We start from the raw sequence: 17,865 nt of genomic DNA, 5'->3' as shown, positions 1-17,865 counted from the left end.
TCTTTATAAACACCATTTTTCTCTCTGCTGGATGTACAGATATGCTCCTCTTGCTTGCTATTGGTCCTTGTTTGGTAAGTTAGGAATCTTTTTTTTTTTTTAACCACATCAAACTAAAAATGTGTTTAAAAAAATCTCTTCTGCTTAGCAATGAAGCAGATAGAGGAAAACAAGGAATATATTTTACAAAGCTTCAATGATTTCGAATGAAAGTCTTTTTTTTTTGCATAATTGGTTTCAGAGAGTCAAAGTTTTACCACATTAATTTTGTTCAGAGAAAGAGATCTTTGGGTACTGTTTAGGCTTATTTCGTAGGTTTTCTATTGCTTTCAAAAGGCTTCATGTAATCGATTAGCAAATATCCAAAACAAGGTTTTAGGTGCCTAAAATGCTGTCAAAGTGCACGTTAGGCATCTAAGTTAAAAAGCTCCTTCCTCGTATTAATCTCTGCTTATCTGTTGTTGTGACCCAACCCTGAGTTGGTGCCCGCACCGTTTGTGAACTTTCACATTTCTTAGACACTGTAAGTCTATAAATCTTGCTATTTGTACGGTTTGAATCATCCCATTCTTTTTTGGCTGAGTAATCTGGTATATATCCATCTACGTTTCTTTAGTTCCTAGTCTGGTAGGCGTTCTCAGATTGTGTCCGACTTGGCAACAAAACTGAATGCCCTCCAAAATGCAGTGGCATTTGCGGATACAAATGCCTCTTCCACTAAAATATGGTATGGAAAGGAGCAGCCTCTCTCATACAGTGTGCAGTTTGGGGGAGTTCAGCCTATGGATCTATGTGTGCTTATAGGTTGCTTGCAGGGGGGCAGTGAAAAGTGAATAAGGACAGCAAATTTGGTGGTGTGAAGCTGCTCAGAGTTGGGTAGAAAAGTCCCATTGTTGCTACGTTCCTCACAGCCTTGCAAAACAGAATGGGAATTTTATGCCTTAAAACCTCCAAAAAAGAGTTGTTGAAGTGTTTCCAAAGCGATCTAAAATTTTTGTACAGGGCAAGGGAGGCAGTTGAATAGGTTCCATGCATAGAGAGATACGATGCAAATAAAATAGCCATTTCCTATTTTCCTTGATACAGATCTCTCTTAGATTGTGGTGATGGTGGCAGAGATGCTGCCACTGTCTCATCATTCTTTCCACCATGAAATGCAGGAACTGTTAGAACTCTGCCGTTTGTTAAAATAGTTATGCTCTACCAGTTACGACTGTTCAATCCTTTTTTCTTGCCTATGCTGATGATAATTTGAGAACAGATATAACATACTTTTCTTTTCTGAGTGCTGTTCTTGTATAGTTTCAACTTGCCAGTTCATCTGGGACTTAAGATGGATAGTGTGAATCCTAAGCTAAAGCAGTGTTGTGAGTGAAAAATGTTTCAGTCTCAGTTAGCAAGACAGTTTTCTGCAGAGAGGCAGAAAATGACTTTACAGCTGGTCAAATCAATAAGGAAAAAGAAATGAATATTATATCACAGTTACTTGATCTTCAAAGAGGACCTGTATTATGACCTGGATGGAAAGGGTAGCATTGGGTTGGTTCTCTGATGAAAATGTCACACAAATGAGCTGCTGCGATTTGCAGCAGAAAGCGTGGCAGCAGAAATGCGGAGTAGAAAGAAACTTAACAACTCAATTTAATATACCTTTCAGATATTATTGTTGGATGCAAAATTCAGTGGCTGAACAAGTTTAAAAACAACTTACCTGTCAAATTGAAAGTAGATTCTGTTTTACCTTCTGGTTAGAGGAGTCTGCAAACATTGCTGCTCTCACTGATTTACTTGAGTATAAGAAATATGAGTTTGGAAAGATCTTTTGTATTTTCTTTTGGTGCCTTTTAGCAATTTTTATGTTATATAAATATATATATTATTTTTATATACAAAAAATGATAGGGAATAAGGTTAGTGCACTGGGATTTATGCTGGTGGTATAAATTAAATGGAAGCTTTGGTGGTTCTCATTCATAAAGTCCGTTAGGAGCTTTGCTGTGTTTATCAGGATGCAATACTAGCTAGAAGGGTGCCAGCCAGCCTGAGAAATATTCAGCTGCATAAACTGTTGTTTGGAAATGTGTCTAATTCTGTTAGTATTGTGACTTTTCTTCAATTTCTCTTTCAGAGTATTCCGTTCTTTGTTGGTTTTATAGCACTGGAGTTTGCTGTCAGCTGGATTCAGAGGCGAAAGCTGTCAGGTCGGATCAATGATGGCATAAGTTCTCTTTCTTTAGGTATCCTGTCTCGACTGCCAGAGTAAGTAAAAGTATTACATTAGCTTAAGGTTGTTTTTAATCACTTAATTCTCTCAAGAAGAAAAGAATTATATATATTTAAAATTATTATTGCTAATCCATACTGATTAAACAAGGCATCTGGATTTTACTTTGCTAGAAAGAAGTTGCGTAAGGAGCATAAATGCCTTTCTGATCTCTAAGACTAAATATGATACTTGAAGGATATTTTCCAACTCCATTTATATGTGTAAATATCTAGGTTGTCACCTTTTGCTGACTCTGGGACTTCAGTTGACTTGACAATATCTTCTGTTAGACAGAATTTAAAAATCTGAGTTTTCTTTCAATAACTTTCAGAAAGAAGAAAAAAACCAAACCCTGTGCATTATTTTCATTAGCCTTTAAAAATAAAAATATATGAATGTAATCGGATAGGTGATAGAATTTTGAATGCTCACGTGTTCTAAAGTTCTTTGAGTTTAGTCACAATCTTGTGTTTAACTTCCATGAAATCTCAGAGTTTTTAATGCCTGAAAGAAATATTATGAACATGATCATCTAATCTTCTCCCTTGCACAGAGGCCTTAGGATTTCCCAGAATTAGTTTAAGGTGAACAGAATTATATATTTAAAAAATACCCAGTATAGATTACTAAATATCCAGAAATAAGGAATCCAGCAAAGTCTTTAGAAAATTGTTCTAGTTGTTAATTGCTTTTAAGGGGTATCCTGTTTTGGATCTACATTTGCGTAATATGAGCTTCCAAACAGTAGATGTTACTACATCTTTTCTGTTAGAATGGGGTTACGTTTCTGTTCCCCGTGTGTGAGTTTAGACATTACCATCAAATTACATATGATCTATTTGTTACATTGAGAAGAGGTTGAATTATTTGAATTTGATTACCTGATGCATTTTCAAGTCTTTTAAATTATTCCCACAGTTCTTTATTAAACCTGTTTTTCAGCCCCCTTCTTAAAGTGTTGATGCCTCAGCTACACTCCGTATTGCAGAAATTATTATATCAGTGCCAAACAATGAAGTCATTTGTTCTCTGTTTCTGCTTGTTGTTCCTCCCTTCATACATCCTAGGTCTTTGTTAGTACTCTTAGCCATCCTTCATCCTCGATAGTTTTTAGATTCTGTGGCTTACTTTCCTCATATGTGGGCATAGGTTCTTGTATTTGGCCACACTGAAATATGTGGATGCTGCACTTGGTGATACTGGAATACTTGGAGTCAGTGAAATGTTGTCTTTGCTACTTACAGTTCTCTTGCTTTTGTCATTGCAAACTTTACCCTAAATCTTCTATTTCAGTCCAGGTTTTTGTTAAAATACATTAAAGAGCACAGAGACAAAAAAATTATTCCTACTGAAAAGTATCACCCATTTTCTCCATATTTACATTCTGAAATGTGAAAATCACCTACGTTGTAATCTATTGAATGAAAGCATGCATGATATTTGCATAATTTTTAACTTTGTGATCAAGAGAAGTTTTGACAAGATCTGTAGCTGTGCCTTTAAATCAGTTAAAAAGACAGCGTAGGACTGATCATCTTAGTTTTCAGTAGAAATTATTACGGATGAAGCTATTTAAGAAGTTAGGTAGATATATTAAGAATGTTACTTAGAGACACTCTCCTAAACTCTTTATGTATCTGGAAATAAGAGACATGAACTTTCTTCATGAGAAATTTTCAAAAGTAATGTCTAAATTATTTGAGAATTTCGTGAAGCCATTTTTGCAACTACTGAGCAACCTATATTCAAATCATTTTCTACATTTCCTTTTAGTATATGACTTGTCAGCATGATCTTGAAGGAGAAACATTTAATTTTTGTTATATTTTTAAATGGTAATAAATGAAATATTTTATAAATAGACTTAGGTGCACCAAAGCCTTTTACTGTTGAAGGCTTACTCAGATTTGCGTGCAGCTAAAAGTGAAATAGTTCAAATGTAGTTTCTTCAAACAACTGAGTTTTCTACAGAGCATGCGCTTCACACCTTTGCATGCTAACCAGTTATTTTTCTGATCTGAAATATCCATGACTGATTAAACTGAACAGAGGGGCCAAGGTACATGTTAGAAAGTGTGAATGGTTTTGTGAAGGTCTCTCATTTTTGTTTCAAGAATACTAAAATGCTTCAGACACACTCATTCCTGGAAGAAATACTGTTGAGGAAACTAATGTTGCACGCATGGAGCTCTGCTTTGCAAATCTGCAGGATCCGTACACTTACCCATTGATACGCCAGCACAAGAATTCTCTTCCAGGTCACTTGTGCTGTTGTCTCAAGACCCTTTTCAGCCGTTCTTTTTCTGAATAAGAATTCTGAAAAAGCTTCTAACTTTCTAGCCAAATGTGAAAGAAGCAGACAAAATATAGATTTTCTAAATGAATTAATTGGATGTTGATTTCAGAATTATAATGATGACTGCTTAGCATAACACCTCTTTTATAAGTAAGAGGAGGTATGAATAATAGACTGGCTAAAAAGGCTTGAACTGCAAAAATAGAACCTTTTACGTTTCTGTCTTTTTCTGTTTCCATGGTGTGAAAGAAGTGGGTCAGGAGAAGAAAGAAGAGGGTGGGGGGAAAGCACAAGCAGAATCTGTTGCTGAGATTTTCACTTCAGTCTTTCCTTTTCAGCTAGAAAAAAAGGTAGGGAAATCTGACAGAAACTGCTAAAACAATATTTCAGCAGAACCCACAGCATCAGGGGAAATAGTAGTGCAAATCATTAACAGCTGAAGGTTAGATTAACACACCATTGATTGTATCCTCTCCTAGGGACTAATTTTCATTTTCTCAACTAGCAGCAATGGTTTGCCACTTCCTTAAAAAATCTGTGGTTGAATCTAAAATGGTGGGCTTCAGTCTGTTAGTTTGAATGAAGCTTTGGATGCATCCCTGCAAAGAGTTTTTTACATTTAATGAAAAAATTAGGAGTTGCAGACTGTATTCAGGGTCTGAGTGTATTTTTTCCATTTCACAATCTGCATAACAGAAATGGTGTACATCTTGAGGGAAAACAGTATTTATTCAATATTTCTTACTTCACTGTTGGAGCAAATACAAATCGTAAACTGATATTCATATGCCAAATATTAAAAATTTAGGTGCAAGAGAAAAGGTCTAACCAGACCGGGAAATGTGTTTTGCTTTTAAGCTTGTCAGACTCAAGAGTAAGTAGTAAGTAGAGTTGTTTTTTGTGTTCATACCACTTCTTGTAAAATAAGCCATACACTTCTTAAATATAATTTTCTATGCCTATATGCATACTATGCGTTCCTCTGTGTGCATGAATACTAAATGTTATATGCAATGAAAAGTAATTTTGGGAAAAGGGAGAAATTTGAATTACAGAGTTGCTCCCAGCATCTTAAATGTTGGTGGTTACAAAATTTCTGAGAACTGTTATTCTAAATAAATAAATAAATTTTCTGACTAACCATTGCCAGGAGGTTTGAAATGCTGCTTTAAAAATACTCTCCCAAGAGAAAGTTTATTTCGGGTATAAATATCCACTATACAAGTATGTGCGTTATTTCATACTGGTCCATTTCTGCTTTTAAAGCAGCAGAACATAAATCAAATCAAAACGTGTTTGGGGGATAACTGAGGTAGGTAAATTTTCAAACTAGTGGGGAAACTCTCCATTCTTTATGGTCATGCTCAATTGCCAATTTTCAGTGTTCAGCTCTGCAACACGTAGTCATACAGTATGTGTGAGTATTTATGTGACTAATAGTTTTGTCAGTCAAATCTGCAGTAGACTTCTCCATTTCTAATGAGGACAGACAATTTTTAGATATTATTTACTTTATTTTGAAATAGAGGACATCAGAGTTCTTTCAAGTGTTGTTGAACATCAGAAAAAGAAGGTGCTTTTTTGATCATACTGTTATGTGTCTTAAGATGTTTGTACGTCAGTAACATTTGGTTTACAGGAGAAAAAGGGTTTGTACTATTCTGATAATTTCAGTGTGGTTTACAGTTTTGTACTTAATCCAGCTTTTAAAGTTTTGTTTTGTTTTTTTTTTCCAGAAATGAGATTGAAGGGACAGTTTCATGTACATTTTAGGCTAACGCTGCTGCCAAATGAAGAAGCAGTCTTGCCTAACTTGCGCGTCTCGTTGCTCATTCCTACCTCTACACCTCATCTTTTGCCAGCATAAGCATTTCAGCTGCCCGGTGGTGAACTGGCCCAGGAAACAAGTCCAGATTAACAGCAACCTTCCTGCTACTCCCTCCAAATCTCATTAAACTGAGTCAGTTCTCACCATGGCTGTGCACAGGCTTGTAACAGAACAAGAAGTAGGCATGGGAAAAAGTGATCAAGGTTGCAGGATGGGAAGTACTTGCTGCTTTTGTAGCATTACTGAATTATCAATTTTAAAACATTTGTAAAATTGCAATCTGAAACTAGAAGGTTGCACTTCATATTTGTAACAATATACAGAACTGATTAGAATGCTTTCCTTTCAAATTGCCATAAGCTGTTCATACCCCTGAAATGCTTGTACTGTTCTGACACAACACAAAATACTTGCCTGTATGGATATATCCATTTAAAGCACATCTTTGTTTCCTGAAGTATTTACTAGATACTTCACTACAAGTATGACTGTAGAAAATTATAATCTCATAAATTAGTTATTATGCCTCTTAGAGGAAAAGTTGAAAGATGCAGTTTCTCGTAAATTATATTTTCACTTCAAGACTTACTAGCCACATTTTTTCCTCCACATCTGTTTGACTGAGGCTTTGGACAGATGTTTACTTAGAGCATGGTCAGATGTGTTGTTCCTGATCCAGCTGCCCCCTTAGATCTGCCAACATAACTGCACACTTAATTGCTCCCTAACCTGATCCTGACAAAGTGATCCAGCTAAAAGCAGAAACAAAAGCCCCCCAAGAACCATAAAAGAGGTGTTTAAGCTCAGCTGCATTCATTTTGACAGAACCAGGTCAGGGAGCAGCTATGCATGCAATTATGCTGGCAGGTCTGAGGGTTGGTAACCACCAGACTAGGGCAGTGATGAGCAGATGGGACCAAACTGGAAAGGTAATCACTTGGATAAATTGCAACTCAAGCTGTGATACCATGCCCCTTAAACCAATCTAACTTCTGGCTACTGCAGTTCTGTCCTCCTTGCTCTCAGTTGCGTAGTCCTCCCCTTCTCTTGTGTTGGTTCGGGTGCTCATCTCGTCCTGTGCTGAGCCATTTCAGTTCACTATGGGAGCAGAAAGGTATTTATGTAAGGCTGAGAGAGAGGAAGGTAAGTGGGACTGTGGTAGCCAGCAGCTGGGTTGGTGTAAGCTACAGTGGAACTGCGATTGCGACTGTGCCCTTAGCAGCTAGCTATGGCAATTCAAGATCTTAAACGGCAGTAGATGTTTCCAATACAGTAGGATTTTGTTAGGTAACAAGGCTAAACAGACAGAATCTACTCACCTCCCCATTCCTCCCGGTCTTCCATTAGCATTGCTTAATTACCTAGTTCATCACAGCACCCTCATGGCTGCGTTGTCCTATATATACTGCTAGGTGTTCCCACCTTCTGCCAAAGATTACAACCCTCAGAGCTCTGTCAGCAAACAGATTTTGAAAGAACTTGCTAAACTTCTTGAAGTTAAGCAGCCAGAATAGGATAAGTGGTTTTAATAAGCAGGCAGTGTTGTGCAGCATGGGCTGGTAGCATTTTCAGCAAGCGAACCTGGTTCTGGAAGAGGACATAGATTCACTACCCTAAAATATTTCTAAGTCAGTTCAGTTCAGCTCATGGAAGCGACTGTCTACATGGAGAAATCTTTGCTTGGTCTAATTCTGTTTTTGTTGTTAAATCCTCAGTGAATTGGACTGAATTGAACTAAATCAGTAAACATTAGGGTAATTAATCCACACGAGAGTTACTGTCTTTTCACTGCATCAGTTTAACACAGCTTTGTAAACCTGATGTAAACTACTCTGTGGCTGTGGACAAATCCAAATCCAGCTGTGCTCATGAAAGATGCTAGCGCTTCTTGCCTGCCATCAGGTGCTCATCACCACCACCCTGCTGCAGGAAGTTACTGTCCCTGCTTCTCTCAGTGCCAGACTGCAGTGAGTCCTCCCTTGCGTGTATCAGCAACATTAACTTCAGTGGTTTAAATTGTAGACTTTGCTAAACTGGTTCACTGAATTTGAAATAGGCTGGAGAGCACCTGTAGGAGCAGGACTGCTGGCAGAGCACGGGAGCACCAATACACAGCGCAGACAGCCTGGTGTGCACAGAGTGCTACTTTTTTGGTGATGGCTAAGGAAAGCTCTGAGTCAGAGTGTGAAAACTTGCGTTTCTAATGAAATGACATATAAACTAATAAACATTAAAGAGAAGAGCTTGGGAGAGAGATTCGGGAGAGTCAGGATGTTCTCAAACTAACTGACTGAAACAAGTGGTAGTCCCTACCATATCGTGCGTGAGATTGTTGTATTTTATGCAAGCCTGTCGGAGAGCCAATTACTCCTTTAGGCTGTAACCTCTTACATTGAAACAGCTGCTTGCAGAATAGGTATTTGTCTACATCCTTAGAGTTTCATCGTTATTGATTTCCATACAGTGGGCCTGATAAACAGCTCATTGAACTCCTATTCTTTGCTTGAATCTCAGAGCCCAACTTAGCACCTGCCATGTTTTTAGGAAAAAAGGCAAGCTGTTACATTTGTTCTCAGATATACTTGTGCTCTTCTGTAAAAATGCAGTCTGTGAACTAAGTTTAGCCTTTTTGGAAAGATGTTATTAATTAAGTTCAGTAATTTCTGTAGCTCCAAAAATAGACTAGTTTCTCAAACCCATTAAATGTTGCATACGTTTTCATTTTGTGTTTCTATATTTTTCAGTAAGATAAACTGTGTCAGTTTGCACATTTTGAAAAAAATTCTAATGAGCTGCTTCTGGTTAGAGTATCCTTCTGACTAACGCACTTACCTTTGTTAAAAGACGCATTAAACATAAATCAGTGTTCCACTAGATGGAGCACAGGGGTAGCATTTTTAGAGCTGGCCGAGCTAGTTTGGTGGGTCAACATCTAGTTGTGGAAACTGGGGAAAAAAATTTCTTAATGATTCTGTAAATCAACATTATAGAACTGAAAACAATAGACTTTCAACACTGCATATATCATGGACAAAAGCAAACTATGATTTTAAAGGTTCAGAAGTATGACTGAAGCTATTCAATAGAAATTCTCATGTAAATATTTTTCCTCATTTCATCATTTGATGTGCTATGATGACTCATTCAAGTCATTTCACTATATTTTTATAGACCGTAGGAACCGTTATCTGTTACCTCTTCCTTTGTTTGTTTTAGGTAAGTTCAGAACCAATTTGAGCTAAATGGAATACCTTTATCCCACTCCTCATAAGTTCTGTTTATATGTGACCTTTGAGAATATTACAGGCTTGTTTCTAATCTAACTTAAACTCTAATGTAAATTTACTGACTTCAGTGGAACAACTACTCTCCTGCACATAGGAAAGATCAAAATCAGATCCTCTATTGAAAAAAGATAATAAGTAAGCATTTGCATTATATTTATATACTGTTATTTATACAAATATTAAAAAGTCAGATCTGTTGACTCACAGTAGATGACACGCTAGTATCGCATGTCCTGAATGTACTTGAACGGAGCATATTTTAAATCATTATACTGACATATTTAAAATAATGTAGTCTTCCTTCTCTAATAGAGCCTTCCTGATGTAGCCTACCAGTGTGCTGAACAGATATGAACAGGTCTGTAGGCATATAACTTCCATTCTCATGATGGAAGAAGAAGACGTTGTTATGCCATAAGCACAGTTGTACTTTTAAGTTTTTAAACTCAGAATTGTAATAGTCTATTAAATATCAAATGCAGTTAAATTGACCCGGGGACTCTGTGTAAATTTATAGGAGTAGGTGTTATAGATTATATTACTGCAGAAAGTGGGGCTACTCATGAAAATATTTAAGACTTGCATGGTTTATGGATTTTTTATTGATTGCTAATTTATATATGAGAGAGAAAGGATAAACAGCAAGTGACTTGAATTATATAGGAAGGAAGGACATAATAATAAAAAAACATGTCACTGGCTTTTCTTCTTTAGCTTTCCAAAACTGTTATTTCATATTTTCTTCCATCCACTAATGTAAATTAATATGAGTGTATTAAATCAGAGGATAAAAAGTGAAGTGCAGCAGGAATAGCTTTGGTGAAGCCAAAGTCAACTTCGGCAGATGGAGAATTATGTAATACAGCCAGTAGGGATACTGAACTCACCTCTATTTTACTTCATTTTGTAATTGTTAATTTTTTTTTCTCTGTAAGGAAAGCTGGGGATTTGGATTATTTAGGCTAAAATGCCAGAGAAGAAAGCCATGCTGAGGAAGAGGAGAGGCTTTGTGTCTGGTGGGAACATTTTCTCAAAATGTAGGTGCTATTTCCTGTAATCAAGGGCTTTCCAGAGCCTGATAATCATTTCCCAGCTGTATCATTTTGGTGAATTATTTTTTAACCTTGGGTGATTTCATGGCTGGTTTTGCATATTAAGAATGGGAGAGGATCATATTCATCTCGATGATAGAAAACAGGGAATAGAACTCCCACAACTCCCTCTCCCCTTCCCTCCACCTTGTGGAAAGTTTGGCTTTGTGCTAAAGCGTGAAAAAAAGCCTTGACTGCAGTATGTCAGGCATATTTCAGCTCGATTTGTGTCAACCCTAATAAGTCAGCTGACAAGGTAATAAATTGGGTGTCTGTTCAAGACCTGGCACCTGTACAGGAAATAAAAGGGGATTTCAGTTGCAGGAGGTTTGCTTTGTTTTGCGAATGGAAGTTTTCTCAAGGCTCCCCTACCTCCTCCCCCTTCCCTTCTTCACTGAAATCATGTTATCAAAATGTTTATTCCAATTGTGACTGGAGCCAGTTTTTCATCTGGAAAAGAAGGCTCTGTGAGTATCTTTGGAAATGGAAATCCCTCTACTTTCCACTCTGAAACAAAGGCTTACAGAACATTTAATTATTCATGTATCCTGCTGTTTTATATATGCCTGAATAATTTAAAATTATCGAGGCCAAACTGTATTTGTTCAACATTTTGAAAATTTACATAGAGATAGTTTGAATCAAGCTAAGAAAACGGACTTTATTTAACCCAGGTTAAAAATGTATGAATAATATCACATTATTTTTAATGATAACAGAACTTTGTGACCAGGGTGTTTTACATGTTTCCCTCTATGTCTGACCCTCAGAAGTTGCAAGTCTGGAAAAGCCTAGCTTTTGTCAGTGCAGCTGCAGAGACTTGGGTTTTTTAGCTCCGGCGACCCTCGGTTGTGGGTTCCCAGGGTGACCCAGGATGGCGGCGAGCGCAGTGGTGACAACAGCCTGGATTGTCTCCTCGGGGTCTTCCCTTGGGATGTGGGGATCTCCCTCCGCACTCGGAAGAGGGACTACGGCTGCTGTTCCCCCAAACTCTCTTTCCTGACCCCTTACCCTTTCGATGACTGTCCTGGGCACCCTGGAAGAGGTTTCCTAAAACTCTGACTGATTTAAGGCTCTACGGTTGCTCCGTGAGTTGGAGGAGACAGAATAGGGCCTCGTCGTCCATGAAGGGAGGCAGCTGCCCTTTCTTCCAGTTGAATTTCCTCCACCTTTTTCCTCCTTCATTATCCCTTTGGGATGTACTGTAAGCAGATCTTCATGTCCACATGGAGAGTTCATCTCCCAGAATTTCCTTCATGTTTTTTTTTTTCTAATTAGAGGAAGTGATAACCTGACCTCGTGGAAGTATGAAGTATGTATGGACTTTAGAAAAAAGGAGAAGAAAACCCTCTCTCAAAGTCAAAACAGTTGCATAAGTGCATATTTTGCACTTATTAAGAAAATTTTCAGCAGAAAGCTCAAAATCCAAGAAGAGAAATGTATGTAATACATACAGTAAGATTTTCCATATAGTCTGTCTGTTCTAGGATTTATTACTCATTATGCAGAGGCTGGACTAGATGACAAAAATCTTACCTCTCCATTTCTCTCATATATGGTGACTAACGTTTAAATAGGGAAAAAGTTTTCTTAAGTTCTCTTCAGTATTTTCTAGAAGTGAAAATTGAACTTGAGGGAGAAAGAAGGGGCAATATAAACCTTTAAAACTTCAAGTGAACTTTCAGTTTCGTAATTGAATGTAAGCTCTGGACTTTCCTATTTATCACACTGTAAATTAAAAAAAAAATACTTAGCTCAGCAACTCCTCTTTCTCCAGCATTGCATAGTGATATGATGGATTACTCTAAATTAAAAGCAGTAATCAACCAGTGTTATATGCTGTAGAGTTGTGATTCAAGCATGAAGGAAAGAATAAGCAGATTCTGGCATGTATAGAAAATTACGTATATAAAAATGTGTTGCAGGGTTAGCTCAAGTTTTATACCTTGGTTTCAGCCTATGGGAAAAAAAAAAGGTACTCAAAGGTGAAATACTGAAAGCTGATCAAAATGGAGGAATGGTACCAGTTCACATATCTTTGGATGTACTGTACAGGTATTATGTGTTAATAAAAGCAGAAGAATAAAGTAAGAAAACAGTACCTAATAATAACTGATACTGTATGTTGCAAAAGGTGTTTTAAATTTCCTGGTCATTGAAAAGATGTTTAAAAACGCCCATTTCTTTGTGTTTGAATAATATCAGCTCCCTTCTGACCTGTTGTGAAAGTGATTGAGAATTTATACTAAACTTTACAGATGCCTCAGGAGGTGAATTGCAAAAATCTGGTTGGACACAAAAAATCTTCTTTAAAAATATTTATAGAACACAGCTCTTATGAAAATTAAACATGTTCCAGGTGTGTACGATCCAACTTCTGGGCAAGGCTAAGTTGTTTTTGAAGTGGCAGATACACCTGTCATTGCTGCTTGAGAGAAATTCTCATTCTACCAGCTGTCAAAATGAAAGTGCATGCTTCTTGTTGTGTTTTGTTTTCGTCCCGGGGAAAAATCAGGGTGACTGTGGTAAAGGTAGGAATTAGTTGCAAGTAAGATGTGGCAGCTGACTGTGGAGAGGTGTTTAGTTCTCATCTTCTTCCAAGCAAGCCCTTCGTGTGAAGCTTCAGCTTCTCAGGATAAAATAGTGGATGTGATACTTTTCTGCCTGCATACTAGTAGTGGGAGCTTGAGATTTTCAGCTGACACCGTTCCTCATTAATAGAGAAACTAACAGCACAGAAAGTCAGGATGCTTCCTGCTAGTCTTATTCAGAATATTGTTATGGGAACAGGTGTATAGATGTTCAGTAGTATAGATGTTCTGGAAGCCAGCAGTATAGATGTTCTGGATGCATCTTCTCTGCAAAAAGACTTGACCACAGAGAAGCTGCATTCGGTTCAGTTCACAGGAGAGGGTATGCAAGCTACAGCAGCTGCAGTTCTGAGGTTCCCTTGTGTTTCAGTGCAGCTGCCCCAAAAGACCAAAGTACTGGTTTATCATGCCCATGCTACTTTCAGGGATGCGTTAAGCACTTCTGCATGAGGTTTTGCAAAAGTTATGCAGTTATGTGTAGCTTATTACCACGTCTGTTCAAGGAGCATTCTGTAGATAAGCTATCTGTAGTCTACACTTAAAAGTTCCCTGAGTCTGCCCTCCTGATTTTTCCTCCACACATGAATTTCATGTATGCATTTCTAAAATCTGCCACAACTTCACACAAAGGTACTGTTCTGCTCATAAAAGCTTTTTTTTGTTTTTGGTTTTCCCGAAAGAGGTAATACCAGCAGCAAAACTTCTCAGAATTAGATTAAGCTTCTCTGTGTGTAGATGGTAGTGCTAATGATAACCTTATTTCTGACCCTCAGGCCCTAATTTGATATGCATCTAATCCATTTCTATACATGTGTGTATATACACACACACACACACACACACACACACACATATATATGTATATAAAAAAATATCTTTGACTTTCCAACAGTTAGTGTCTTTTGCTTGCCTTCATTTTGCTTACTGTTTTTAGGGCATACCCCAGTCTAGTTCACGACAGTCCCAGAGGCATTTTCACCAGCACAGCAAAGGAGGGGTATGCAAAGGCTGCTGCAGATCGTGCCCTGGACTACTCTTGTCCTACAACAGTGCCAGTTGAAACACCCATCATTCTGCAACCTAGGGGCCCCTTTCTGCGTTCCTATTCATCCTCAGTCCTTTATCTACCTACATCATATTTACAATGGAAATAGTCAAGGTCTTTTAGTATCGTACATTAGTGTTTAAATGACAATAATTACCACTGCAGTTCAGTTACTTCTAAGCTGCAAATTAGCAAGGATAGGTCTCTTCCAGCCTTGTGAAAAAAAGGAGTGCTACACGGCCTGCACAGCAGAAGATTGCTTAAGAGTTTTGGAGTGCTTAATAAATAGTAAGACACAGGAGACAAATGGATGAAGGCTAACATCTTCAGATCTCGCAGATCTTGAACAAAAATACTACTGAAGTCTATAGTGCTATTATTTGACAAATATTGCAGAACTTGCACACTTTTTTATAAGTTACAAAAAAGTATCAATCTGATAAAAGCTAAATATATAGTAAAACAGTTTTGTAATTAAATTTGCCAAAATTATTGAGAAAGCTCTTTGGCTCTCTATTTCAGTGTTTTATTCAGAAGCGTCGACTTAATTAGTTATGTCTATGTATGGGATAACTACAGACTCTTTGAACTGCCTTGGCATTCACCGGGGACGTGGTATTTGACATTCCTGGGAGTGGACTTTGCATACTACTGGTTTCATCGCATAAGCCATGGTAAGACTTAGAGATTTCTTTTTTTTTTGGTTGTTAAAATGCAATGTATAGTAATTACTAATGTATAAAAAGAGGTATTTATTTTTATTTATGTACATAATCTACTTTGTGCGTACATGGCTGCTCTGTTCCCAAGGATTAGGAAAGATTCACTCATACTTTGAGTGAAACTTATTCATCCTGCTTTTTGCATAATAAGTATGATTTTATGAAAAGAGGGGATATTATTTTGGAAATAGTTCCCCAGTGAAAGTTGAATATCACAGAACAAAAGAGGGAGTACCCACACATCATATAGATATTGTGTGTTTGAAGGGTCACTTTTAATATTACAAATCAATTATTGCACCAGGTTGACTTTCAGAGTAGCTTCATTCTCTTTGCTGTTGGCCATTCTAAGAGCTCCCAGAGTAGGATTAGCTCCCTATATGCCTATATGAAAAATAGAATCAGTACAGGTAACTATTTCAAAAGAAACAGAAGTATGTACAAAACGGTGGGGAATAATAAGGAAGGTGGACAAAGTAATGACAGGACAGCTGGCTAGTTTTGTCTTTTTCTGGATGTTTTAAAAAATCTTTTTAAATCATTGTCTAATTTGTATGTGAATAAAAATGTTTCTATACTTCGTGTGTATATATGAGCTATTTTAGAGACCCTGTCTACAAATAACACTAGACTAGAAATGTAATCCTTGTCGTTTTGACTTTTTAGAAGTACATTTTTAACCCTACCTGCTCTTATACATGAAAGAGAAAAAAGTGCAGTTTAGAAGGGATTCAGCTTTTATTTATTGTAACAGTGGAGGTCATAGAAATCATACCACTTATTTCTGTACATATATTTTATGAACAGATAATAATGTTGATCGCGCTGTCTATCCGTCTCTTCACGTATCTCTTTTCTGTAGTTTTCTATAATATTTATTTGCTCTAACCTGTTGAATTCTACTTGAAAATGTAGAAACACTTTGAATCAGTTCTAATTTGGGGGCTGATCTCAAGCCCATCGTGGTGGAATAGGAACCATATTGCTTAAAAGATTGTGGATTGGACATCTCAAGGCAGGGCACCCGCAGCTCGACACAGCGTGGCTGTGTCATCTAGTAAGGACAGCTCACCTAAAGCGTTTTCGAAGGGAAAACGTTTTGACGCAGCTAGGTCAGGGCAATTTATGGCAATAGGTGAGAAGCTGGCCGGAGCGAGTGGGAGTCCCGAGTGGCGTTGATTGCGGATGGGAGCTCTGTGTGTGTGTGTGTGTGTGAATGAGAACAATGATGGGTGGGTGCGGAGCACAACAATGGTGCGGGAGGGGGGCGAGGAAGTGCAGGGGCGCTGGAACAATGCGCGCGGGGGTCCGCGTCCCTGCCAGGGGCTCCGCGCCCCGCGTGGGCGCGCGCTCTGCGTACAGCGGCACTCGCAGGGCTGCCGCCTCCGGCTGGGAACTGGCCCGAAGCTGGAGGATATTCCCACATTTGGAAATCAAAACAGTTGTCTTAAAGCACTGTTAGAAAGTCATAGCCAGGATGTGCTTTCACTGAGTTCAGTGGTAAAATTCCCACGGAGGAAAGGGAGCAGGATCAGCCCTGCTCGCTCCACAGCCCTTACGCGTGGTTCCTACAGCAGCGTTAAATCCGCTCTGATCTCCTCTTCTATATTTTGAGAGCAGCACTGGGGTTGAACACTTTGAAATGAATCATGATAGCATTTTTAGATGTAAAACCTAAAAAATCCACTCCCTATATAATCAGGTTGGGGAAACTGCATGGCAAAATGCTTTTCTTGTCTTAAGACCAGCGTTGAACCATGCCATAAATAAAAATTTACTCTTTTTGACGTTACAGAAATGTTGCTCGCTCCTAGGTCTATGCTACTTAGTGGGGAACTGATGCAACAGTATAGAAAATCACTAAATAGATACTGGCTGAAACAGCACTCTGTTCTCTGGACAAGCGATGATGAAATTGATACCAGAGCAAGACAGCTGCGAAACTCTACTGCGTGAGAAGTTGCTAACCAAAATCTAATGCAGGAGATGCTTTTCTAAAAGTAAAATAGAAATTCCTGAAAAATACCTTCGCACTTTGAGAAGTTCAGGGCACTGGAACGCAATCCAAGCATATAAAACTCTTGTGCTAGAAAGTGACAGGGCTGGTGAAATTCAGGCTTGGATCATAGAATAAAGTTAAAAATTAATAGCACATGTACATCCCAGGAAATTCAAGCTGTGTGGGCTTATGTGTGGGGATGTAAATAATAGCACTAATTGTTTCAAACTGAAAAACTAAAATTCAGATACATTTTAAAGTTGTTTGTTAATACTTGACATAATTTTGTTACAAAGAATCATCATGATATTGCTTTTCCTGTCTCCAAGCAATAATTTGATAAAGCAGACTCCTGGCTGATTAATACTTTGCTCCATGCTGTCTCTCCGTTAATGGGGTTGTTCATTCCTGCTATTTGAATAAATAGTCTGAATCATTACAGCTTAAAATATTTCTTCTGTAGAAAAAGCTGATATGCAAGATCAAATTTTTACCCACTACTTGGGAATCTATTTTTTCCTCTTTGCTATATGTGTGTAATAGCTATTATCATAAACTGTAGTTATACAGAAACAAGAGGAAGTATTTTTAGGTGTGATCTCATTTTTCAAAGGATAGAGTTATTCTAGGTATGTGCTTGTATTTTCCATTGTTTGCAGTAGCCACTAAAAAGTTAGAAAATAAAACCTTACACCGCTTATTCCAGCGTTTTTCTGGGCCTGAACCAAAACCCATGGCAG

At 37.9% G+C, this 17,865-nt stretch overlaps 1 protein-coding gene across 10 annotated transcripts in view; it reads left to right on the top strand.

Annotated features, from left to right (window-relative positions):
* AGMO (alkylglycerol monooxygenase) overlaps positions 1-17,865 on the top strand; it is a 318,841-nt gene that overhangs the window by 4,367 nt on the left and 296,609 nt on the right. For all 10 annotated transcript variants that reach the window (XR_011139628.1, XR_011139627.1, XM_068935009.1 and 7 more), the window contains exons 2-3: positions 2,129-2,259; positions 14,927-15,078. Coding sequence is in view for 8 of the 10 variants with exons in the window: in XM_068935009.1 (XP_068791110.1) it covers positions 2,129-2,259; positions 14,927-15,078 (283 nt within the window). In the remaining 2 variants the exon portion in view is untranslated. The remainder of the gene's footprint in view (positions 1-2,128; positions 2,260-14,926; positions 15,079-17,865) is intronic.

Source organism: Struthio camelus, chromosome 2 (genome assembly GCF_040807025.1).
Source record: "Struthio camelus isolate bStrCam1 chromosome 2, bStrCam1.hap1, whole genome shotgun sequence".
In the NCBI taxonomy this organism is placed as follows: Eukaryota; Metazoa; Chordata; class Aves; order Struthioniformes; family Struthionidae; genus Struthio; species Struthio camelus.
Note: the sequence above shows the minus strand (reverse complement) of the source record. Positions and strands in the feature narration are given on the sequence as shown.